This window comes from Nicotiana tabacum, chromosome 8 (genome assembly GCF_000715075.1).
Source record: "Nicotiana tabacum cultivar K326 chromosome 8, ASM71507v2, whole genome shotgun sequence".
Lineage (NCBI taxonomy): Eukaryota > Viridiplantae > Streptophyta > Magnoliopsida > Solanales > Solanaceae > Nicotiana > Nicotiana tabacum.
In genome coordinates this window covers 36,692,728-36,720,073 of record NC_134087.1, presented here as the reverse complement: position 1 = coordinate 36,720,073, position 27,346 = coordinate 36,692,728, and the positions used below count along the sequence as shown (strand labels likewise).

Below are 27,346 nucleotides of genomic sequence, written 5' to 3'. Positions count from 1 at the left end.
GCCAATGGTAATCACTGAACTCATTCCTTCAGTCTATCACCACACGTACATCTTAAGTATCCCTCCAAACAATTATTCACAACTTCAGTTTGTCAATCGCTCTGAGGATGGTAGGCTGAAGAGTGATGCAATGCCACATCTTGCATGTTAAACAACTCCTGCCAGAACTTACTGAAGAACATTAGTGTCTTTGTCGCTAATAATTGTTTGGGGCAATCCATATAATCTGTGTATGCTGCCCAGAAACAGCTTGGCTATATCAATTGCTGTGTAAGGGTGAGATAGACCCATAAAGTGAGCATATTTACTTAGTCTATCTACTACCACCAAAATAACAGACTTATTATGGGATTTGGGAAGCATCAAGGCGAATGTCTTGCCAAATTCTTTCAGAAATGCAGTGGTTGTAGCAAACCAGGAGATACCACATGCTCAATTTTGTTCTTCTGACACACTACACATTATCTAACATAATGTACTTCTTTCTTTATGCCCTCCCAGTAGAAGATCAATTTCAGCCTCTGTAATATAGCTTCCCTACCTGAGTGGCCACCGATAGGACTATCATGATAAATCTGCATCAATTTCACTCAGTTCAGCTATGTGCGCAATCACCAACATCCCTTTTTTATACAATAAGCCATCTCTCTATATATAACCAGGTTTAGAGGAACTATCAACAGATAATTCTTGTAATATCCTAACCATATGTTCATCATTGCTATTAGAGTCCTTTACCTGCTGTAAAAACTGACCAATAATTACTAACATATCATGCAGTTGGGGTGCTCGATCAGACCTTCTTGACAGAGCATCTGCAGCAAAAATTTCACTCCCTTTCTTGTAAACTATAGAGTAGCCATACCCCCATGAACTTAGTCAACCACTTTTGCTGGCTAGGAGTGGTAATTCTTTGTTCCATCAAGTATTTTAAACTTTGATGATCAGTTTTGATGACAAAATATCGTCCTATTAAGTAGGGCCTCCATTTTTGCACAGCCATCACGATTGCCAACATTTCTTTCTCATAGACAGATAGGGATGAATACCTTGGTCCCAAAGCTTTACTCATGAAAGCCAAGGGGTGTCCTTTTTGCATCAACACAGATCCTACTCCGGTTGAACATGCATCAAATTTAATGACAATTCCTGAGTAAAATCTGGCAGTGCTAGAACAGGTGGAGAAGCCAAGGCTTTTTTTAATTTCTGAAATGCAAAATCAGTTCATCTGACCACCCAAACGCCTCCTTTCTCAATAAGTTAGTCAAAGTTCTAGCCATAATACCGTATGCCTTTATAAATTTCATGTAGTACCCCGAGAGACCTAGAAAACCTCTTAATTCTTTAATTGTCTTGGGCCTATGCTAAGTTTGCATTGCTTCTATCTTTTTAGGATCAGCAGATACTCCCTTAAAAGATATAATGTGGCCTAAATACTCCACTTCATTCTGAGCAAAAAAACACTTAGTTTGACATATAAGCAATTATCTTCCACCATCTTGAATGTCAGCTCCAAATGTTCTAAATGACTGTTCCAAGAAGAACTGTAGACTAGAATGTCATCACAGAACACCATAATAAACTTTCTAAGATAATGCTGAAAAATATGGTTCACTAAACTTTGGAAAGTGGATGGTGCATTTGTTAGTCCAAACGGCATCACCACGAATTCATAGTGCCCATGGTGTGGCCGAAATGTTGTCTTCTCTATATCATCATCCGCCATCCTTATTTGATGATACCCAGATCTCAAATCTAATTTAGAGAAGTATTGCGCTCCTCCCAGTTCATCAAGTAGCTCCTCTATCATAGGTATAGGGAATTTGTCCTTGACAATGGCTTTATTCAATTCTCTATAGTCTATACACATTCTTCATGATCCATCCTTCTTCTTAACCATTACTATTGGTGATGAATAAGGACTCACACTTGTTCTAATTACTCCAGAATCAAGCATATCTTGGACTTGCTTTTCAATCTCATCTTTTGAATAGTTGGATATCTGTACGGCCTTATTGATAGGAGAAGTCCTTTCTTTCAGAATTATTTTATGATCATGTGTTCTATATGGTGGGAAGGCAATAGGGATACTGAAAACCTTAGAGTATTTATCAGCAAGGGATTTCACATCAATTGGAATACTTATCTCCTGATTTTGCAATGTATGAGCAGCATGTTGCCTGAGTTTCACCATTATGACTATCATCATGGATAATTGGGCTGGTTTTTGTATCAACTTCTGCATTTTTTTGTTGTCCACCCATTGATTCTCAGGAGGTCGACTTCCCCTTAATGATACTTTCTATTTCCCCACCAAAAACTCCATTTTGAGCTGCATGGAATTCCATTTGATATCACCCAATGTAACCAACTATTGTATTCCCAAAACTACATCATATCCCCTTGTACCGTATTAGTACATCCTAACCTCTTTGCAGCATCAAGATCCATGAAATTATGGGTGCTACCTGTGTCAAGATCCCCTAACTCGCATAGTTCTATAATCATGAGCTCCAGATATGGCATGAATTGAGACTTGAGGTCTCTTCAGTAACCTGGCTCTGATACCATTGATACAACCCAGAGAGAACCATACCCCAAAAGCTAGCTATTAAGGTGGGAGAGCCCAAAGCTATATAAACCCCACATCAGCACATTGCAATACCGAAGTGGGACTCAAGTCCCATACCTTGCATGGACCATAACAGAAAATGAAAAACGAAAAGCCTTTCTCAGTGAAGGTTGGTTTTATTTTTATTTATTTTTTTAAAAAACAAGCTTCTCAAATTTTCGATGCAAACATCAATTTTTGACTCTCGGTTAAAGAGGTCAATTCTGATTTAGAATAAATATATGTGCATCTATTTATTGTATATACTCATCATTTGTCTTACATGATTTTTCTGCAAGTAGGCATTTGTCTTACATGACAGTATTATATTGGCATGTAAAACCGATTTATCATTTTTCAAGTTAAACGGAAAATGATGCATTATTGATCACGCGTTACCGATCCATAAACCAAGGTACTTCTTTCGTTACCTATGAATAAGCACACTAATAAAACAACAAGATACAAGAAAATGACACTTGAAATGAGAACATGAGATGAAAGAACCATAATACAGTAATCTGTAAGACTATAACTATATGGACACTCCGAGGTAAATTCCTACATTCCCAGGTAAATTCAACTATTAACTATAAACCACTCATTACATGTACAACCTCTAATACATCCAATAGTTTCAACACACTGTTATCACAAATGGAATAGCTTGTTAATGCTCAGGTGTTAAGAAAGTGTATGATTCAATCCAGTCTCTCAAGCGATCTGAAACTTTAGAGAACATGTACTTCAAGATATCCACAAACCATGCATGGCTTGCAGTTGATTGAAGTCTGTGTACTTCAGAGACATCTTGTAAAGCTCTCTCAGCTTACAGGCATCAGCAGACTTATTTGAGGCGCTGGGCTGAGAGTTGGCTGAAGATCTATTCGTCGTTGGACAGAGTGAGACAGACAACATCTTCTTCAACAGCATCTGCAGCTGGCTCCAATATTTATCACAAATCTCAAGATTGTCATTCCTCAGTGATGCGTTTCCAGATACATGGCGAGCTTCAAACATACAAGTCAGAGCAGACTCCAGAAGCTGTTACAGTAGTACTTAATCAGTCATTTACAGTTTAAAGGATATATTATTTCACCAATGTACCTTGAAACTTGAAAATTATATTTTTAAGAGTTCAGACAATCATGACAGAAATATCTGCTTAAATGTACTTGAAAATATTTTGGCATAACATCCTAACAAAAACATCTTTCCCCATCCTAACAAAAGCTTAAAAAAGGATTCTAGCTAGGATTCTTATCAAAACTAAATTGGGACATCATCCACCTTTTCATCCCTTATAAAGAAGTATACAAGTATTACAACTTTAGGTAAGGTTCAATAGGTTTAGAAAGCCATGTTGGAAAAGAATGCACGGATATAGTCAAGAAAATCAAGTGTAAGCTCAAAAAATTAATTAATCAACCAACACCGGAAACAAAAGAAGATGAAGATTGAAAAGATTCTATAAAGCACAGAAAAACCGCTGCTATAGTTGGAAAAAAAAGAACATCTCTAGTAAAAAAAAAAAAAAAAGCAAGCTTTTTATCCTCAAATGGCAAGATCAAAGAAAAATTCAAGCTAGAGATTCAAAAAAGAAAAAGAGACGAACTTCGAAAAGATTCTACAAAGCACAAGACTGTATGATCATACCATGTTAGAATGAAGAAAATTCGACAGATTCAGCAGTAGTGCAGCTCGCTCTATCAAAATAGCCAAGTACATCACAGGGTGTGTCTTTGGTCCGTAGAAATCCATGGATTTCTGCCAGTTCCTCTCCGCCAAAGAAGCATATTGCTTTACTCTATGAAGAAAGCTATTTCCGCCCTTGGAAGAACTGTTTTCCTGGTCTTGCTCCAAAAATTTCAAGCAGCAATCCCTTTGGTAGCAAGCCAGCTGAAAGTACGCATATGCAGTCTCCTGTTTCCGTAACTCACCCAGTGACTCATAGACAGATAAAGCCTCTCTAATGGCATCATTAGCTGAAATCTCATGCTTTCTTCGGTCCCTCTTAGGTTTACTAACACAGGAGCTGAAAGAATCCTCAAGGACACAGTTCTCGTAAACCTCAGCTAATGTATCTTCTCTGGCAAGTAGCATCCCAAGCCTTAGATATGTATGAGCAAACTGAGTATATACTTCATTTCTCAAGTTGCTTGAATCCAAATCTGATTCTTCAGTAACATTATTTACGACTGTTTTTGCTGCTCCATAGAACTTCAAAGATTCCCTGTATTCCTGCTTGGCAGCCTGGAGTACTTGCCTGTATGCATCATGGAAGATTGCATGTCCCTTAAGATTTTCAATCTTTGCTACCATCTCTTCTGCTAGTGCTCTCCTGCCATGACCTAAATTACAGTTTATCAATATAATGTTGGTGTGGTCAGCTACTTCTTTAAATGCATTGATTGCATCAGCAAAAGCAACTTCAGCTTTATCCAGCTCCTTTCTTTCCAGCCTCTTACGGCCTAGCTCGTTACATACCCATCCTTTCTTTTTAAGTAAAGATTGTAAGTCTGCTGAATTAGAAAGATGTCCCACCATTGCATTTCTGGCTTCTTCATAACAGTTCAAGGCAACAGAGAGATTGAAATCAGCATCTCCAACTACAGTACCTCTAATGTATTTAAATATACCCCCAATTTTCTGGTCAGTTTCTTCTTTTGATGTTTCTGAACATGTATGCACTGAAGTTCCTTCAATTCTCACTCCCACAACACCATCATTATCATAACAGTTGGTAGCTCCTGATTTTTTTGCTTGTGAGACATCTGTCAATTTATCAGAGATTTCCATTCTGGTAATATTTGTGTTATGCATCCGGAGCTTACTCTCGGATGTGCTACTTTCGTCCTTCTGATGAATCTTCACAGAACTTCCAGAATGTGCAATGGAGTTTGCTTTGGTATGTGATTTTTTATTCTGCTTTCTGCCATAACTTTTTGAACGTGAATCTCCACTACTACTGCTAGCACTGCTGCCACTGCTGGCCCTATCACTCTGGCAGCTGCAGTTTAACAAAGAACATGAGCTGCAGTTTTGAATAGACTGTCCAAGCTTCTTCTTGAGCCTTTCAACCTCCCTCAAAACTTCAGATGACATCTTCAACCCTTTTGATAAAGATTTTTGCTCTGATTGCATTGGAATCTTATCACCATCTGTCAAATGTAATTCAACATACAAGTCCCCAACTAGTGTCCAAGCCTTAGCCCAGAAGAGGTAACCGTCAGATAATTGATCATACGTGAAACAATCATCACATAGTGAGGACCCAGGCTTTTCACTCTTATCATCAATTTCAACCCCGGTTGATGAACACAAGACCATGGAAGAAACAAATTTTGAATCTTCCCGATGTTGAGGCATTGATCCATAAACCAGACATGCCAACTCTATCACCTTCAAGGCTTGACCCAATTGTCCATCTTCTTTATAAGCTTGTCCAAGAGCCAAGTACGATTCTCCAAGCAATAGAACTAGTTTCCACAACTTATCATCCAATTTTGAAGTTGGAAGCCATTCCCGAATGTCACAAACTTCAATACAGTCAGCATCCCCACATGCACAAACAGAGAAACTTGGTGCTGAATACGGCTCATCCTGCTTTTTGCCACTGTTCTGCAGATCCATTTTGTTGCTTTGCATTTGACGTTTCCATCTAAGGGACTTAATAGCTTGAGAAACATGATGTATAGCAGCCAATTTAGTGGAGATTGGATCAGCAACAGTTTGAACCTTAGGTGACATTTTTGATAAATCACATACTGCAAAGCTTTTCTCTCTGCTATTTGGTGCATCTTCCGGACTGACTGTATTTCTTCCCATTGGAGCTGTAATTGCTCTTGGCAAAGATATAAGCACATCAGATGTTACCCCCACAGGATCATCAGATTCAATAGCTGGCAATGTTTCAACACTGTTATCTGGTTCAACTTTAGGAACAAGGGAATCATGGGCACCTGATACCGAAACTGCAATCAAAGATTCAACTGGTTCTTCTTCAGCATCAGCACCTGTGACTTCAGACTCCCTATGAAGTGCTTCAGAGGATAAATCTAACTCTTCATCATACGTCAGAAGGAGTCTTGCAAATTGTTCATGAGCACATGCACGTACAACCTATTTGCCATAATTTCATGCTATCAGTTGTCTATTCTACAATATAGAAGAGACAGAGAGCTTATGTTTTGGTGAAGTGCCTTTTACCCAATGTAGTAAAAGATAGAGTTGTAAACAAACTAAGTTTCTCAAAAATCTAGCTTTTCACCACCTTTGCTGCCAGCAAGGAAGCTCAGATATGCAATTTGAAGCTAATTTCTTTAAATTTAAAAGACTATAGTACTATGGGGAAGCAAGCAAGGAAGCAACTTTCTCTCCACTGACCTCTCAACATTGATTATTTATAAAAGCAGAAGAAAAAGAAAGCTGTCAAACCCATCATATGTATGATACAATATGCATAGGTTCCATTTAGCATTTCCTTCTTTTTTACTTTCATGAACTTTGAGAAGAGAAACTGAGATGAGTTATTTACTGCATGGCTTACATTTTACAACAGGTTGCTGTTCTTGTCCTTTCAAACCACATTACAAGTAAAAAATCAAGAGAATTGCAGGTCATTTCTCCAAAGTACTTGTCAAAGATGGAAAATGGAAAGGTTCATCAAACTATAGAGAGGCGCCTTTTTGCCGAGGACAAGTAGTAAAGTTACAGACTCGAAAATAACACCAGCTTTTAGCATTTTCTTGTTTACACAAGGAGATAATGAAAATAGACTAGACATATTTTGCTAATACTATGAGACAACATACCAGATGATCAGGCTCGCCCAAAAAATCAAGACATTTTCTGAAGAAACTCGCACATCTAGACTTGTTTTCAGGAGACTGCAGTTAAAAAATTGCAGTATTAGCAACAGCTAATCAGAGGGTATCGCAGAATTGCAGTTTTACTAATTAACATGGTAAAAGCCCAGACCATTGAAAGTGAAAGCCTGTGAGCAATCCGGTACAATATCGTCCCAAGTGAAAGTAAGGGATCACTTCTCCCTCTATTTATTAGAGATGGCACAGAGCTAGAACTATCATCAGTATCATCGTCAGGTCGGTTTTGAGGTATGACAGATAGATCAAAGAGTTGGATAGCATCTTCGCCCGCACTTTTGTATAGCTACAGAAATAAATGTAATGACAATTAACGCGACAATGAACAATGAAGAGCTAAAATACAGTGTGTGTGTATATATATATATATATATATCACAAATAAGCAGCACAATACCCAATATGCACCAGGATCTTGCTTGCAGTTCTCCTGCAGGAATCTCAATACTGAAAGCCCGTTTTGCTGAACAACATTTGGATGAAAAGCAGGAGTACCATCATCAGATATGCCCTTCAAGAGAAATATATCATCTGTTTTTAGGAGTTCATAGCCCTGAACAACACCGTCTTGATGATAACATATGGCCAACTCAGGAACACTAGCCATGATATTATCTAGCCATGCATCTAGCCATGTTAAAGGAGTGACCTGTCAAAATGTACAGATGGCAGTTAGACACGTTGACAAGGATATGAGAGTGAGAAAGTTGGTTACTGTGTACCTGTCGTGAAACATCCCACAAATGCAAGCTAACTGCAACATATTTGTCATTGCTGAAGATGAGTAAATCACTTCCTAGAAGCATACGGAAATGGTGAAACTGCCAAAATAGAACCCTTCGGAATCCATCATTACTAGCTCTTCTATACTTTTCAGACTCTTGCACTGAGTACCTCGACTTTTCTTTTACTTGTGAAACCTTGTTTCCAGAGCCCTGATCCTTAGTTTTCCTGTTCTTTTTACCCCAAAAACAATCACCCTTTTTGAGCTTGTTATATGTGCACCGCGGGTTAGATTGTTCTTCCTGGGTAGAGGTTCCACTTTGCTCATAGGAAGTGCTTTCCTGAATTGGGCGATCAGAAGATTCAGGTGAACTTTCTCTTGATTCAAATTGCGGCTCCTTCGATGGTGTATGGGTTGGTGGACAATCACATGCCTCCATGCGAACTGAGTGCATAGCGAAATTTAGAAACAAAGACTGATCTGCACATTTTGGTGGGTTATTATTTCTTCTGATCAATTTCTCCCCCTCTTCAATGTCAGGCCTGCATTTGGCATTGCAGTTGAATCTCTTGTAAACTATATTCTCGTAAAACCACAAAAAGATTCTACTAGTAGAGATAATAATTGCCAAATTGTACACCAACATCAAGAAAAGTTTCACCCTCCGTAAGAAGTTTACTTTAACTGTTCTTGAAACAGAACTACTATTCCATCTTAAACGATAATAGACTTGCTAAGGACCCTCGGAAATTTTTATATCTTTTTAAAGTTTTCTTACGAATACCAAAATATTTATTTGTTGCCTTTATCCATTGTTTATTTCACATAGCTTCCACCATCTCTTCCCAATTTGTTTCAATCCATTTTACTTGGATATCACTCCCTTCGAATTCCAATAGAGTATATTGGTTTTGCCTTTAGAGTTAGCGTGAATTGTTTGTCTTGTTGAGTGCGCATGTAGATCATATATTGACTTTGGTTTTTGAGGAGTAATATAGATATAGTTGTATTAGAAAGAGCAGATCCGGGTTCCAGAGAAATTGTTCTTAGAGCATACCACAATTCAAAATTAGCATTTTAGGCAAGTACACATTATTTGGCAAGAACTAAAAGGAACAATGAATACTCAACTTAAAATGGAAGGAATATACACTATCAACAAGATTTAGAATCCAAACTTCTAAAAACAATTAACTTTGTACATATAACTATCATTTGAAAGCTTAACGAAAAAACTATTTATGCAAATTCAAATAATTAACTGATGGATTACTTTCAACATCACACTCTTAATCTTCAGTATCCGCTTTTATGAGCAGAATGCTTGGTCCATAGTGTGACCTCTTCCTCAGCTCAATCAGTTGCTTGGCCCTAAGATTCATCTATACTGTATGAATATATACTACCTTACTGTCCATGTAGTTCCAAACCATGTTTCATGTGGCAAGATACATGGGTTTCATATAAGAGAAAACTAGATATTTCTATTGTCTAAACAACATCATCTATCACAATTAGCTTCATAACAGAACAGTTTAAAGATTATGCATCAACAATGTTAATATTGGGCCCTGGAAATTCGGTTGATTCCCAGCAATTTTTTGTTAATAATAAAAAGTTACATCCTTTGTCCTAAGGAGAATTGCCACTTTTGCTTCCAAGAATCAATTACATCAAAATTGGACTAAATATTAAGAATAATTTTCTAAGAATTTTTAAAAAGGGGAAAAAACCAATTTATAGTACTTCTTATGAAACTTTTACATCTCTAAGTTTTATTTTCAAAAGATAGATTCATGCTTGTCTAATTTCACCCCAAAGGTCAGAAAGTGACGGTCACAAAGCAAAATATTACAATTCAACAGGGGTAGAGCCATAACTGAAGAATGCTAGAAGGTTTTGCAGGATTAAGTGAGGCGGAGGATTCTCTTACATGGAAAGGAGGCAAGGGCTCTAAATTTACAGTTAAGGCAGCATACAACTATCTATCATCCAGATTTCTCCAAAGAGCAGGTATTCAGACCAGCTCTACATGCTTTCTATGTCAACAGGAAGATGAAACCAATGAGCATCTTTTCTTACATTGTGTTATTACTAGACAACTTTGGTAGCTCTTATAGCATTAGCCGGTATTGTTTGGGTAATGCCTAAAGACACCATTGGCCTGATATGCAGCTGGAACAGTATTAGGGGAAGAACCTGTCACAAGGAATGGTGGTAAGGTTGTATTGTGGGCCGGGGCCACGGGCCGGTTCAAACGGTCCTTGGAGCCCCCTGTGGGCCGGTCCTCCAGGTTGAGACCGCGAGCCCGGGACCGTTTAGCCCCGGACCGGCAGGCGGGCCTGGGCCGGTTCAACCGGGCAAAACGGCTATTTTTTAAAAAAAAAAATTAAAAATGGCCAACGATTGGAAGTTTAAAAACTAGCCGTTGGCCTGCCATTTTAGCCGTTTGGCTTTTCAAAAAATAGCCATTTGGCCCACAAACTTTTTATAATTACACTTTTTCCATATTCTCAACTATAAATACCCCCTCATTCTTTCATTTTTACTCACAAAATCCTCAATCTCTCTCTAATTTTCTTCTATAATTGCTTACTTTATTATTGCAATTTGTGAAAAATTGTGAAGTTGGTGAATTGAAGTATTCAAGTCTTCAACAATATACAATTTTCAAGAAGTTGTTCGTCAATTCGGTAAACTGTTCCAACTCTTAAGTTTTAATATTATAGTTTTGTTTGTTTTAGTTTGTATAATTATAATTAATATGGACTTTTCTTTGAAAAAAATATTTGGTGGTAAGGGTAAGGGAAAATCTAAAATTGGTGAATCTAGTCGCCAAGCTACTACTCCTCCCCCGGCTCCCCGACCCAGACCTATTACCCGTCCTCCTCCACCTGTTATTCTTGATAGTGATAACCCTTGTTTTCAATTTTCCGATAGTCAATTTTGCCATGATATTGCACCATATCAACAATTAAATGATGAAGTTATGAATGCTCTTTATGGTAATCAAACTATCGATGAAAATGATGATTTAGATGAAACGCAACCGGATTTAGATGATACACCTACTAGTCCTGTTGTTAACCCAACTGATAATAATCCAAATGATGCCCCGCCTGACCCTCTTGTAGTACCCCCTACTTTTAATAGACAACCTTCTAGACGGCCCGAAACATCTCTTGTTCTTGTTAAATCCTACCATGAAATTAGGAGGTCCTCACTTTTCGTATACAAATATTTATAGGGCTTTATCACTTTCAGATGAAGAATTTGCTACACTTGCAGATGCAAAAGCCTTAATTAAAATAAATGCTCAAACAACTTATAATGCTTATCAACTTGCCTTAGATCATGCTAGACCAAATGTTCCAACTCCTACTTCGTCTAGTTCGCAGTCTATCTAAAAGAAACTGCGGGCCTAAAAGCACTTAGTTCTTGGACGGAGTTCAGGGGTTCTCAAGGTGATAATATTGGTGATAGTTCACAACTAAACGAGCTTTAAGTTTATTTGTCGCAGGGACTTGAATCAAAGAATCCCGACGGCTCCTTTGATGTTTTGGAATGGTGGAAGGACAAAGAAAAATATTATCCGGTTCTTTCAAGGATGGCTCAAGATATTTTAAGTGTTCACGCTTCAACAGTAGCATCGGAGAGCGCTTTCAGTCAAGCGAGACTTCAAATCGGTGATCATAGAGCGTCAATGAGGGAGAGCTTGGAAAAATCAGTACTCTTCAGAGATTGGATCCGTTCAGAAAGAAAAAATGTTGGACTTGCTGAATCACAACCGGAGATAGACGAAGCTTATGAAAAAATGCTAGCGGAACTTGCGCAGGATGCTGCTTCACCCGGAAGCGGTGATGAACAAGCTTCTTTTCCGCCACCACCAACGGAAATTCCTCCGGACCTTGAAGGATTTATGAAATTTGTTAGAGATAATACATAGACTAATATGTAACTTGTATTTTGGCACATCTTCATTAGATTTTTTTCCTTTTAATGGTGGTATTAGTATCTTGTTGTGCTCATTCTATTGGGGGAGGAAGACTAAGAAAGATATTGTCATTTTTTGTTAATATCGTAATAATAAAAATTATAAGGCATTCCCTTGAATATTTCTTTGCAATTTATTTTGTGTTTAAATTTGAATTAGAAAATTTAAGTCATATATATATATATACATGCTTGCTTATGGGTAATTTAAGTTTTGTTTGAGGGCATATTAGACTTTTGAGCTTATCTGTATACGTGCCTTTTCCATATCTACCCAACTACTACGTGTAGCGTTTACGTTATTACAGAGGTGGGTTTTATTCGATTTGTGTACATCACAATTTACAGAGCTTTAGATATCTTCGTCTTCCTCGTCTCTTCAACTTGTGCAGGTGCTTTTCTTATTACTTAATATGAATTTTATTATTTTCTATCTCTTTCTCCTTTTTTGTTTCAAATTCGTTAGAACAGAGTGAATTAATTACAGATTTTTGAGTTAGGGTTTGATTGGATGAAATTGGGATTTTTTTTTCGGAGATGAATTGAAATAATAAAACAAATTCTGTTTGTTAAACTATAGAAATCAGTTGATTTTTTTGTGTCTGCAAAGTACAAGAATGGATACGCTTCTCTGTGATGAACTTCTTCAAGAAATATTCCGGCGCCTTCCTTCGCCTCCGTTTCTTTCTTCGCTTTCTCAGTTTACTGTCTCTGTTACAATCTCAGCCATCGTAGATTCCTCCGATCATTTACTGTTTTGAATCTCTTCATCTTGTCCTAAATTCAAGTACCTGTGTATGTGTGCGCGTGCGCGCGCGTGCTGGTGCACATAGGAAGCAGTGATGTATTTGTACGATGATAGCAACATGGTTTTCTTTCAATCTCTTCCCAATTTTCTTCTCCTTTTTTACTCATTTTTTTCCTTTTTCATGTGTTTGTTGGGTTCGTTCCATGCTTCTCAATTTCATAGCCAATGGCCTGGTGTCGAACTCTACTAATGAATATTTGCATCTTGTGATGCATAAAAAATTAGTTAATTTGTATCATAAGTTTGAATCGGTGGTCTTATGTTTTATAAAATGAGTATTCTTTATTAATTACTGCTTCAAGTCTATTTATTTTGTTACCATTTGTTGTATTTGATGTTCTTTGATGTTATGTAGCTACTGGTCAAATTAGACTATGATGTTATGTCATGTGTTTTTCTATGAACTGATGACACTTTAAATAGACTATTAAAGGCAAATATTAATATAAATTTTACCTTTGAAGTAGTTCAGTTCATGTTAAAATTCATTAAGTGGTATATATATATATCTCAAAACCTTGATTTGTTACACAAATGGACGATTTCTAAAGTTTCTATTAAAACCATTTATGATTATGGTTGGTTTGATAAACTTTCTTCAAAACAATTGATAAAAACGACTGAACAATCTTTCGCGTTAAATTCTTCTGAACAGACCATTCGTTTGTTAAACAAACACGATATTGATTTATATAAACATCATTTTCACTATTTGCATATTGGCATGGTTCAAATTGCGTTTAAACCATTAACTCTTAAAGGGTTACCAGAGACATTTTTAGCAGCTCTTAGAGATGCTAGAAATCTGAATTTCAGACAGTCTCTAATGGGTTCTATTGAATCTACTATGGCCTATGGTCCAGTATATTTTAATACTCAACCCAATTTGCAATTATCTCTTTCTGATGTCAATATTCTTGATGCCTTAACTTTAAATGTGAAAACACATGGTTATAACTGTACGTCTGGTTCTGAACTTATATGTTTATCTTATAGGATCTATTTCAAATTATTGTTCACTTTGAATCCTCGATGTAAGTTATACGATACATCGGATCAAACTATATTGGTAGAAACTAATTTTGCAAGGTCTAAGGTCACCACTAGGAGACCTATTAAGTGGGAAGAAATTAATTTCCCAATTACTTGGACTTTAAATTCGGTTATATCCTCAAGTCAAATCACTAATGACTTGTCAAACAGTGGGTTTTCGCATGTTACTCAAAATCCAGATGGTAGGATTTGTATTCAATTTGATGATAAGTCTACTATTTATAATAGACATTCATTTTCTAATCATAGACTTTTACCTGTTATTCAACATATTTCTCCTGTTGAACCAGTCTATGGTCCAGCTCGCAATCGTGCAACCTCTTTACACACTATCACTACGAAAGTTAGTGATAAGCCTGTCGAAAGGGTTAAAGTTAACCCTCAAACAAATATTGTTCAGGACAATGATAATGTTTCTGATAAGGATATTCCTTCTGCATCCGAAATGGATTTCAACCCCAACGATACTTAATGATTCCACACCAAATTGATTTTAGCCCAGGTTCTCGGGCAAGAAAATATATTCAAAAAGAATTTTTTTGTAATAAATGGAGCTAGTTTAAAATTTGGTTTTTCGATGCTTATAGCAAAGATGATTTAAATAATATTTCTCAAGAGTTTTACGAAACTTATGCTTTGCATAATCAAATTATGTATTTTGTTCTCTGGTTTATAACAACTTATTTGTCACTTTATATAAAGGTTTTAGAAAGATCTTATAAAGATGGGAGTGGTAATATTACTAAAGTCATTTACCCTCCTCAAGCACCCTTTATTTTACCTAATAATATTGGTATCACATTCGCTGCTTTCCAAAAATTTGTTGATGATAAAGTTGCAGCAGTTAGTATCGCGGAGATCAATAAATTATTTCTCAATCAAAAATTTGGGAGAACATATCGGTTCTCTTGATAAAAAACCTTGATGATTTGACTGTTTTGATAAAAGAAATGAGTACTAACAAAGGAACAATTGATATTGCCTCCACTTCAGGAAGCAAATCAAATGATCAAGTTGTTCTTACTCATGTTCAAAGACCTCCTGAGATTCAAAATTTCAAATTTAAATCTCTTGATGATTAAGCAGAACTCCTTGATAAAAAGCTTTCTGGTTTAAATATTAGACCAATTGATTTATCAAAAAAATTTGCAGATAAAATTGAGACTGTTTCTGATTATAAAAATGAAACGTGGTCAGAGTTTAATAAACTCAAGGGTTTAATTAAACCTAATAGTAGGTATGCTGACAAACCCACAATGCAAACTTACTATTATTCCCGTCCTACTCCTCAAGATGTGTTGATAGAGGAACGCGATTGGAATCAGACTAATACGTCTTACAGCGGTTCCGAAATTTATGAATGGAAAATCTTGATGGTTTAACTGATAGACAGTTAACTATTCTTGTACATAGAATGCTTATGTACGCGACTATCTGTAAAAGTGTTAAAAATACTGATAGAACTATTTGCAAAATAATTATTGCAGGCTTTACTGGCCAACTTCGTGGCTGGTGGGATAACTATTTATCCGTTGAAGAAAAAGCAGTGGTTATTAATGCTATAGCCACTGACGAGGGAGTTGATAACTTAGACATGGCTTTAGTAAAAATTAGAGAAGATGTTGTTTATACCCTTGTCCTTACAATTCTAGAACATTTCAATGGTAGATTTACCCGTCAGCATGAGACCGTCCGTACTCTACTAAATGGGCTTAGATGTAAAACCTTTAGTGAATTCAGATGGTACAAAGATACCTTTATGAGTAGGGTTATGGAATTACCCGAAAATAAATATGAGCATTAGAAAGCTAAGTTTATAGATGGTCTTCCCTCCTTATTTGCTGAGAGTCAGAAAGGTATTAAGGGGTAGTTACGGTGAAATTTCGTATAAGAATTATACCTATGGCAAACTTATAGGAGTTTGTACACAAAAAAGACTTGTTCCTACTAAATATTTTCAGAAAACCACCCATTTGGTAAAATCTGCTTCTGGTCATGCTTTAGATATAGAGTATAAACTACTGAATACTCGTATTTGCCAAAATAGGGTATGTATTCCTCACTTCTTTTTAATAAAAAAAAAAGTTATACCCTCCAATTATTCTTGGAACTCCTTTTATTAATGCGATTTATCCCTTTACTAGCATAGACTCGAATGGTTTTACTGCTACTTATCAGGATAAAAGAATAAGTTATCCTTTTGTTACAGATCCCATAACTAGAGATATTAATACTCTGATTAATATGAAGCAAAGACATATTGATTCCTTGCAATTAGAAGTACTGAGTATGAGTATATTCGATACTTTACAATATGCTAAAGTTCAGCAAAAGATTAAATTGATTGTTGAACAAATGGCTGTTGATATTTGTGTCGATCATCCTAGTGCCTTTTGGAATCGGAAAAGGCATATTGTAACTCTTCCTTACGAAGAAAACCTCTCCGAGGATGATATTCCTACTAAATCTCGACCTTGCCAGATGAACGCTGAATTGGTCGAATTCTGTAAAAAAGAGATTGATAGTTTGTTACAAAAGGGTTTGATAAAACCTTCAAAATCTCCTTGGTCTTGTTCGGCATTTTACGTGAATAATGTTGCAGAAAAGGAACGTGGCGTTCCTAGATTGGTTATAAATTACAAACCTTTTAATAAGTATTTGAAATGGATTAATGTTGCAGAAAAGGAACGTGGCGTTCCTAGATTGGTTATAAATTACAAACCTTTGAATAAGTATTTGAAATGGATTAGATATCTTATCCCCAATAAAAGGGATTTGCTATCTAAATTATATGACGCCAATATATTTTCAAATTTTGATTTAAAATCTGGATATTGGCAAATTCAAATTTTTAAAGAGCATACTTATAGGACTGGTTTCAATGTTCCATTCGGTCAATATGAATGGAATGTCATGCCCTTTGGTTTGAAAAACGCCCCTTCTGAATTTTAGAAAATAATGAATGATTATCATTCCTTACTTGGATTTTATCATTGTTTACATTGATGATATATTAGTATTTTCTAAAACTTTTGAGATGCATATTAAGCATCTTGATATTTTTAAAAAAATTGTTATACAAAATGGTTTAGTTATTTCTAAACAAAAAATGAGTTTATTTCAAACTGATGTTCGGGTTTTAGGTCATAATATTTGTCAAGAAAAGATTACTCCTATACAGAGATCGATTGATTTTGCTTCAAAATTTCCTGATGTAATTACTGACAGGACTCAATTACAGAGATTTTTTGGAAGTTTAAATTACATATCTCCTTTTTATAAGAGTTTATCTCGAGATTTAGCCCCTCTATACGACAGGCTGAAAAAGAATTATAAGCAGCCTTGGACTGACCAGCACACTATTGTTAGTCAAAAACATTAAACAACATGTTAAGTTTTTACCTTGCTTAACTCTTGCTAATCCTGCATGGTAAAAAATTATTGAGACAGATACGTCCAACATTGGCTATGGTAGGATTTTGAAACAAGTGAATCCCAGCAATAACTGTGAATATCTGATAAGATTTCACTCGGCAAAATGGACTGAAGCCCAGAAGAAATATGCTACTGTGGCTCATGAAATGTTGACTATTGTTAAATGTGTTTTGAAATTTCAAGACGATTTATATAATCAAAAGTTTTTGATAAAAACTGATGCTCAATCCGTTAAGTATATTTTTGACAAAGATTTCAAACATGATGCTTCAAAATTAATATTTGCTAGATGGCAAGCCCAACTAACACCTTTTGATTTTGAAATTCTGTACAAAAAAGGAATTGATAATTCTCTTCCGGATTTCTTATCCCGTGAATACTTAGATTAATTATGAATTTCTACACAACTTTTCTCGATGAAGACCTGTTAATCACTATTCTTAAGGTGGTTAAGTTAAATAGAGACTTGCAAGGTCTCATAATTGAAAAGATCATTGATAGTATGGCTGAGGATGAATTTTCAATTCATGATTATTCTGAAGAAATCAGGGATGATATGCAAGATTATTACTTCTCTGAATAAACTGAACTGTTATATGTGCAGAATGGACCCTTCGTGGGCCAGAGGCAGAGGAAAAGGAGGAAGATCATCCTCCTCCTCGGGAAGGTCATACTCACAAGGATCGTCATACGGATCCTCATCTAATTCCCCAGTAATACAAATGGGAAAGAGGAGCTTGATTAACTCAAAGGTTTCTCTTAAAGGAGAATCATCCTCAACACCTTCTATTCATCTAGAAGATATTCCAGAAAATAGTCCGTTATACGGTCATCTACAGGCATATTGGGCCACTAAAAAGTAAAGTGATACATTTGCTTCAGTTGCTAAAGAAGAGGACACTGATGATATCAGGTCTTACGAAAAGCTAGTAAACAAAGAAATGATATTTCTTTTAGAAAACTCTGAGATTCAGAGAAAAAATGAGCCATGGAAGATATTCCAAAGATATTTTATCAATGGGTTATACTATCCAGGAGAGTCATACAAAACCCGTTCGTACTATGAAACTATTCTCATTAGTACAGGCAGTGCAGAATTTCAGCACTTTTCTGGTTACAACACCAATGAGAATGTTTATAACTTCTCAAAAATTATTATTAAACAGATTATATCTGTTGAAGATTGGGGAACCTCCACAATGAAAGAAAGGCAGATAAGCCTTAACAAATCTTTGATGAGCTTTACGTACTGGGATTATATCCAAGCCTTTGATAAAGTGCTTTACTATAATAATGAAAGACATAAACATACTTGGTTTATAAAGGTATGTGCAAAGATATTTGCAGAACCGATTCCTAATTGGTTCCTAAACTGGTGGTTATACCACGGTCCGACAGTAAAAATCTTGCCTGATTCTTTTCTTAAGTTATATAAAGAATGGGCCAAGATTTCACCAGATTTAAATAATCTATACAACACTGATCATATCTGCCACCTGGAAAAGATTGACAAGATATATTTTTTTATTGAGTTCTCTATCCCATGGATCCACAAATGGATTCCAGAACTAGGATTTACAGAAGAACAAATCCCTTGCTTATACAAGACATTTTACAATAATTTCTGGGACAAGTTAATAAAGACAAATCCCAAGACTAAAGTGTTATATGGGCAAGAACTCTTGGATTCCATTAAAGAAAAAATCCAAGAATATTCAATCAGTCCTCAAAACAAGATGATCGATGATAACTCGGTCAAACACAACGCCAGGAGGATCTCAGTGCAAGAAGAAGATAAAACTGAAATGATAAATCAATATTTAGAAGAAGTAAAAAGAAATTTGCTTCAATCTTTAAATCAATATGAGAGATCTGACACTTCGATGCGAAGTGAAACAAGCGGCGATGATATCGCAGAAGATGATTCCCAGCCTGTGCAACCAGAAAGAATAATATCTGGCAAAGCCATAGACAAGGTGGAAGATTTCCTCCAACAAATGAAAGGTTTGGACGAAAGAGGACTGTGATTAACACAAAGGCTACCCCAAAGCAACAGTAGATACATTGTACACACAGTAAATACACTGTTAAGGGACCCACATAAGGGACCCACCTTACTGTGCATAGATTCTTTATGTTTTTAATTTTTTCTATAAGTACTAGCGTTCTCTCATTTGGAGAAGCAAGCCAAAAAAAACCCCTCTCTCTCTTCAATCCATCCCTCTACTGTAAATTTCTCTTTCTATTGTAAGTATTCCTTTGAAGTAAATAAAGATTTTCAGTTCATCATCTTCAGGCCTTGCGTCCCGGCCTTAATGGTATTTGTTTATTTTAATTTTAAAGTATTTTAATTACTTCGTTTCTCTCCCTAGCCGTGAATATGTCCGGCTAAACCGATTCATATCTATGTTGAAGATCTAACTTCTCTTGCATATTAACCATGAAAGATCCAAACTTGAGCAAAATATAAAGGAATTTTAATATAGTTTCTTGGCTTGGTTCCAAGATGGTGGTACAGTCGACTCTGGTACTACTCTTATTGGCTTTGCCTTAGCGGCTCCGTCTAGCCAGTTGTGACACTAAAGCCCGTTGAAGTTGTTAAAAGGGCGTTCTCCTTCACAGTTAGAACCGCTAGACACATGGGCTCAATAAGAGTATGTATTAGACCTAGACAGGCCCCTTGCTTGGGTAAAAGGATAGATCCTTCCATACAGTCATTAAAGCTATAATAAAATTCTCGTATATTTCGAATCTTTACTGGTCGTGCGGACTACCGCCAACCTTTAAAGGTACTAAACAGCTAGATCTGGATGGCCAACTCAACTCTGTGGATGGCCGACCCAATCTTGGTGTAAATCAATTTATATAGTATATATATAGTTTACAAGAAATTGCCTTAGATAAAAAAAAATCAAAAAAAAGATAGCCCGAAACGTTTGGGCCCGTGGGCCCGGCCCATTTAGCCCGGGACCATGTGGGCTTAGGCCCACAGTGGGTCGGTTCCACCAATCAGGACCGTTAAGCCCAGGACCATTTGGCCCGGGACCGCCAGAGACCGGCCCGCCAAAGCCCGGAACCGTTAGGCCCGACCCGTTTAGCCCATTTAGGCCCAGGCCCGGCCCAGAATACAATCTTAAATGGTGGAATATTGTTCCGGCTTGCATATGGTGGACAGTTTGGAAGGAGAGGAATGCAAGATGTTTGAAGGCAAGAGCAGTTCAACACAAAGAGTTCTTGTATTTCTCTTTTTCATTTTTGGTGTAAAGAACAGTTGATAGATGATGTAGAATCATTACTATACCTTTTTGATTCTCTGCAAGATTTTCAGGGGCTGTACTTGTAAATATTAGATACCAACCCCGTTTTTTGGGTGCTGAAGAATATAATTGTTACCTTTTTCAAAAAAAAGAGCCATAACTGAAGAATTACTACTCAGAAGTTCAACTAATAGAGGGACAACTGGATTGAAATTCAGAAAATGTCTTGCATGTTAGAAGAGCACATTACCCCGTGTTTAAAACTAGAGTCTGGCCAACACGATGTACTGCAACTGATAATCGAGCCTTGGAGTATGGAATCTTAAAGATTTGCTTCAAAATATCAGTTGGGGCAATGACATCGACCTCATCTCCATACTCCACCACACCTGATACAGCAAGAGCTTCACCTTTCCTCGCTAAATTTGATGTGTGTGTGCCACTCTCCCATAGTAAATCTGCAAGGTAAAGGAGAAGTTAATACCTCTGTCACACTACAACAACGATTACATATAAAAACTTTTATACACAATTAAAAAATTTAAACAAAAAAAAAGGCAGTTGTGGGTTCGATATCCAAACGGACAAACACCGTCCTGTAAAACCAGGAAACCAATGATCTCATTAAAAGATGCTAACTAGCATAACAAAAAGTTAAAGGGGCACTCGTATTTGAGCAAAAGCAAATGTGACTTTTTCACTATTGCAAACAATCTCTTTTTTTTGTGTGTGGCTATTGAACAGCTCTACGCATACAAGCGAAAAATAGAACATTGAACACAAGAACACTGTCCGATTCCAAGGGATCACCAATCTCATAGTAGGCCCTCCCTAGTTCCAATTTAAAGGGAGTTGCCACCTCATTCAAACTATATCACTGCGGGCTCCATGGGTTTCAGTTTATTAATCATATTCCGTAAAGGTTCTGTATCTAAGCTCCTCATAGCCTTCAGACAATGAAATGATTAGTTCCCTGCTCAAAAAGCAAGCCAAACCCCAAAACTATTTTCTTGGGATCCACAAAGTAAGTATAGTACTGATACCAGCAAAGGTTGGAGAAAGTACATCCAAAAAAGTGACTGTGCAGAGAGGGTAGAAAGCTGAGAAAATCTATAATGGCAGTAGACTCATTGACCTCAGCCATGTTGCTTGTTGCACCAAAAGTTAAGCAAACATACACATCTGTGTTTAAGATTAAGAATATTAACACTTATGTCATCAAAGATTTAGCATTTTCATCCTTGCTGGGATAGTCTTCCAAATTTAGTAGGACGCTTTAGACATGCCCGCTTTTTCCTTGGTAAGCAAGGAGAAACCTCTCAGATGCTCAAGGAATTAAAGAAGAAATATCAGATTTAACAAGAAACATTATAGCGGAGGAACAAAGGAATGATACTCTCAGCATCTTCTTCACAAAGTGTGCATCTATTGTAAGTGAAATGCCTCTCTTCTATAGGTTGTTTAGGGTAAGACATTTACTGCCAAAACCCATTATAACATTAGGGCCCACGTTTCAGTCTTTCCACCATCTTCTTACGGTTCAACAATTAAGCTCCCTTATAGTCTTTACTTTGGACAATCAACTATCCACTGAAACACAGTTGTACTTCAAAGTCAAAAACTTCCCATTTAAAATAAAGGCGGCCAAACATGCACTTTAACCACCTGGCACTCCTACCTTGGAGGCTCAAATATTAATTTTCACCCAAAGCATCGCTAAAGTTGAAAGGTCATGCATGTTATTTTTATAGATTTTCAAGGAATACAACAGTGCCTCCAAGCCTAAGGAGTTCAAGCTGCAGGTGAAGAATGGAGAAAAACTGGCACTGAAACTTAACACGTGGATTAACGGGTGAACAAACTCTGGAGAGAAAATAGCTTCCGATGGGTTACATACTCCATAGTTCTGTAAATATTTTCCTGTTCTTTCCCCAGAGTTCTTCATTTTCTTTTCAAATAAATCTTCTTTTTGATGGTGGGGGTATGTAAAACTTTTTAATGTCAGTATACAGCTTTCTAATCCCTAAAACATCACCTCTGAGCAAACAGTTCAAAAAGAACGACTAAGTGACGGTGACACTAAGACTTGCAACTTGTTGCAGAAATTAAACCATAATCTTCTGTTCATGAAGTTTGCCTAAGTTATGTGAACTCAGATTTAAGTAATCCGATCAGTCCTTCCACTATATATTAACAGTACGAAACATATTAACAGTTAAAACAGTACAACACAAACTAAAAGAAAAAGTTACCTCTAAATGAGATAATAGAACTAACAGTCACTACCTGCACTGGTCCTTGATTGGGTGGCCATTAATGGGAGTACCTTCTCTGGAATACTTGAAAGCAGTGGCAAAGTGTTGAGATCAGTCTCGATAGGAATCATCCGATACCTGGGAGCTCTAACCCTAAAAGTTTTTAGCAAAAAAGGAACTCAATAAAGCAATTCAAGGTAATCCGAACACCCTCTCCGACACAGAGAACACTTGGAATTCAAATTCAAATAATACCTAAATCATCACATGCACAAAACCAATTGGCTACTACCACAAAGGCTTCAAGTTTAAGATATCTCATCAATGTCATTCACAACCTCCACAACCAGTGTTTTTGAGAGCGCGAGCTCGAGCGTACCTCTGTCAAGGAGAAGAAGAAATGAAGAAGAAAGGAGAAAGAAATGAAGAAGTGGTCGAGCTCGAGCTTGAGAGAGAAGGGGTCAACCCTAGCCCTTTGTCAATGTCTCTGTTTTGACGGGAGAAGCAGTGGTCTGTTGTGACTATTTAGAGGTCTTTTTTGTATAATTAAAAAACAGACCCCAAGTTTTTTTTTTTAAAAAAGGGCCAGTGCGCTTTTGTAAAAGAAGCGATCGCTTCGTCGATTTTCTCGCTTCGTCGCTTCAGCTAGTGAAGCGCGCGCTTTTCAAGATCGCATCGCTTCGAGCAGCCAGAAGCGATACACTATCGCTTCGCGCTTTAAGCGACGAAGCGATCGCTTTTCTAAACACTGTCCACAACACATGAAAAGTTCAATATCAGAAAACTGCTTCGACATTGCCAACCTCTCAACCAGAACTGAAGTTACATAATAAGTACAATACAACAAGAAAGACACTGCCTTATCCAAAAACAAAAAAACAAAAAAAAACATAGACACTGGTGCAACATAGAGTTGATCTTATTGATTATTGTAACTTGTCAATCATGGGTTCAAGATGTGAGATCTACCTCGTTACAAAAAGCCCCTTAGCATGAATACAAGGGGAAGGCTGTGCAGGCTATATGCCCACACTAATTAGGGAGCACTTGGGCACACAGCACTTGGGCACACGTAAGACTTTTCAAATAATACAACTAAAAGTTAACATCACATTTTGAAGAGTTTTTAACTCAAATGATCCCTTAAGTAGAGGGTTGCTCTATTTCCATCCTACTTATATAATGTTTATCTAACATTCCTTCAAGTCAACATAAAACAGGGAGCACTTTTGGTCCAGTTTAACAGACCCCTAACAGATTCAATAAAAGTCAATGAGATTGACCGCACATGGTCCCTTAAGTTTGGCTGTTGGTCCAATGACATCTTTCTTATATTATATAACACCAAAAAAATAGTCTTTCACGTTTATAAAATGGGAGCATGTTACTCTAGCCTAATGGAAACCTAACCTTAAGTTATGAGTTTAGTCCATTTCCATCCTTCTTATATAGCACTGAACAAATATAATCCTCTAAAAAAAATTTATGTGGGTTCGTTCCCCACAGGCGAATTTAAAAAAAAAAAGGTGAACATATTTGGTCATCTGCAAATGAAAACTTGGAAACAAAAGGAAGTGAAAGGTTGGGTACTTGGATTCAAAGAGATGATTATCAAGAGCAATGATGCACAACTCCTTATCATAGTTAAATTCAGTCATTTTTTCTGGTATTATTCAACATTGCAAATTTTATGTGCTTTAATCTGGTCAGTGTTTTACAAGGCAAAGGAGCAAAGTGTACCTATCAAAGGACAAGGCATGTCAGTCCCCAGGCATAGTGGGCGTACCCAATGAATTTTTAATTCAATATTTTTGAAAAATAAAAAATTTGAAACATATAAAAATATATAGCTTATCGAGATTCAAGAATACGCTTAAAAAATTTCCGAGTATCAAAAGCAAATATGCATAAATATTGAGTTAACAACAACCCAGTGTAATCCCACAAATGGGGTTTGAGGAGGATAGTGAGTACACAGACCTTGCCCCTATCCCGAGGGAGTAGAGAGGCTGTTTCCGAATTTTCTCCTATTTTAGAATGCTTCAAAATGTTTGACGTCGTTCCTTTTCTATACAGCTTTCACAAATTTCAACATCTCAAACTCACTAAAGTATTCAAATATTTTCCCAATCAGACTTAACTTCTTTTTATGACCGAGAAATTGGCCTTGGGCCAACCCTTAGGACCAACGGCAACCTCCAAAACTCGGGGATAATGGGCCCGCCCCTCTACTGTTCTCTACTTAAATACAAGGCTTAGTTTGCACTGCTAAGTACCTCAACCTTTACCACTTAGAACTAAGCCCTAGGGGCTTTCTCTATCAGACTAACTTATTTTTTAATAACTTTAGTCTTTGGGCCAGCTTGCACGCACCTCAACTAATTCCAAAGTTACATGCTACCTCTCACCAGCACAGATACTCGGTAACTCTATTCACTTAACTTATCAACTATTACCTCAATTCTTTCGTACAATATCGCTAATATAATTATAAGTGACTACATCGTGTTGAATCTGATACCAAATTCAGAGGCGGATCTAGAATTTCAAGAGATGAGTGCACTATTGTGAAGAGGTGAATCTAGAAATATATTTGACTGGTTTAACTTTAGTCTCTTACCATGATCGACTATACTTATAAAATTATAGGTTCAAAATTATATTTTTTTGAAAATTTAGTAATTTTCACATATATATCTATACTCTGTGCCGGAAACAAGACCATTTAGAGTGAGATTTGAAATGCCAACTTCACTTGTAGAGGTGCATCCAATAATAACTGCACCATAATAGTCTTTGAGCATGGGTTCACGCACATATATTTAAGTAATTTTGAAGAAATATAACATTGTTAAACATGATTTAGTAAGAGTAGTATGGGTTCACGTGAACCCATATCCCTCAACTTGGATACGCCTATGGATACCATCATATGGAATCAAAGAGCACAAACTAAATGCTAATCTGCAAAAGGAAAAAAAAAGGACCAAATAAATACAATTTGAAGCTAAACAGAAGGAAGGTACGTGCGTACCTTTCAGCGGAGGGTACAAGGGCAGAAGCGTTGAAATCATGGAATGCTTTATCTGTAGGAACAGGAATGGAACCACAGAGAAAGCCAACAGGTTTAGGGCGTGCAATTTCGAGTCTTCCTACACACTGTAACTCTCGGGAGCTTGACGCCTGCTTCTCCATAGATAATAAAGAAGAAGCTAGGGTTTCTTCGATCTTCGTTCTGACGTTAGTGGAAGATGATCAGATTGTGCTGTGAGTTTATGTTCCAGAAGAAGAAATAGAGCTAGTCATGTAAATAATTAGGAGGTTATTGGGCAGAAGCAACGCCACTAGTTGATTTTCAGTAGAGAAGAAATGATTTGACGAAAAAAACAAAAAAGAAGAGAAATTTTGATTTTTACCTTTACAAAGAACCTATAGAACTAATAGTAACTCGTTTAGACATAAATCACTCTTCACTATTGTTTTTAATATTTACATTAAAAATATCTGCTACTGCTAATAAAGCTGAAAGTATTTACAAACACTAAAGTTTTAATAATTGAACTTCAATGAAATATTAAAATATTTGTTAGTGAATTTATTTTCAAGTGAATGTATATTCAAGTGAGGTTCTTAATATTTTATACCACGATGCTAAGAGGAAGAAGAAGAAGAAAATTATATATTTTTCTATCGTACATTCAAGTAAGGTGCATTATGTTTTACTAGGATAACATTCGAGGTGATACAATGTACCATGAAGTACCTCTCTTATAGGGGCAAAGTGCACAAATAGCCGCTTTTAGAATCGCTATTTAAATATAATCTAAATTTACAAAGTATTTTAAATTTTGCCACCTCAATGGTATGAAGTTTCAAAGTTTATAACGAAATCAAATTTCAGACCTTTGTAACTAAAGTTAGGCTCTAGTGGTCCAATTTTCAGATCCCTAAGGTCTGAATAAGGAGAAGGAGGAAGAGGATGGGCGGCCAGTAGTTTGCGAAATCTAACCAAACTTTAAATAATTTAAAGAAACTCAATATGCTTTGGAATCTTTTTTTTAGTTAGTAGACATAGATTATACACATATTATATATGAATTATATGTTTATTATACGTCTTATGACTACTTAGTTTAAGCAGTTGGGTGAACCATTATTTAGGTTAATTCTTCATGTTTTAAACACAGTGCCCTTAAAATCAGCTACCTCGTGCCATTTCTACTTCAAGCCCAGCTTTTTGAATACTTTACTTTTTGGCCCATCTAGTTTTCATCAGTTGAATTACTTTAAGGACCCAATTAATGTAGAAGTCAAGCTTATCTCA

General features: G+C 36.5%; 1 protein-coding gene across 3 annotated transcripts; it reads right to left on the bottom strand.

The window, feature by feature from the left end:
• Positions 1–3,074: 3,074 nt before the first annotated feature.
• LOC107789148 (uncharacterized) lies at positions 3,075–26,453 on the bottom strand. 3 transcript variants are annotated; one of them, XM_016610924.2, is made up of 9 exons: positions 26,057–26,368; positions 23,045–23,175; positions 21,018–21,225; positions 8,220–8,763; positions 7,895–8,146; positions 7,592–7,783; positions 7,426–7,500; positions 4,268–6,733; positions 3,075–3,655 (listed from the first exon to the last, which is right to left on the bottom strand). In XM_016610924.2, the coding sequence occupies exons 1-9, from the start codon at positions 26,215–26,217 to the stop codon at positions 3,359–3,361; spliced, it is 4,326 nt and encodes a 1,441-aa protein (XP_016466410.2). In that variant the 5' UTR covers positions 26,218–26,368; the 3' UTR covers positions 3,075–3,358. The 3 variants fall into 3 exon arrangements, with proteins under 3 accessions (XP_016466410.2, XP_016466411.2, XP_075075291.1); XM_016610925.2 differs by having other exon boundaries at positions 23,054–23,175; XM_075219190.1 differs by lacking the exon at positions 23,045–23,175 and having other exon boundaries at positions 26,057–26,453.
• Between the last annotated feature and the right edge of the window lie 893 nt (positions 26,454–27,346).

Bases quoted from the DNA above. Each gene is read 5' to 3' on its own strand.
- LOC107789148 (XM_016610924.2), bottom strand. From the start codon at position 26,217: ATGGAGAAGCAGGCGTCAAGCTCCCGAGAGTTACAGTGTGTAGGAAGA. The intron at 7,784-7,894 runs GTATTGTGCTGC...TTATTTCTGTAG, and splicing joins AAGATCCTGGTGCATATTGG to CTATACAAAAGTGCGGGCGA. The intron at 7,501-7,591 runs GTCTGGGCTTTT...TTTTAACTGCAG, and splicing joins ACAGGCTTTCACTTTCAATG to TCTCCTGAAAACAAGTCTAG.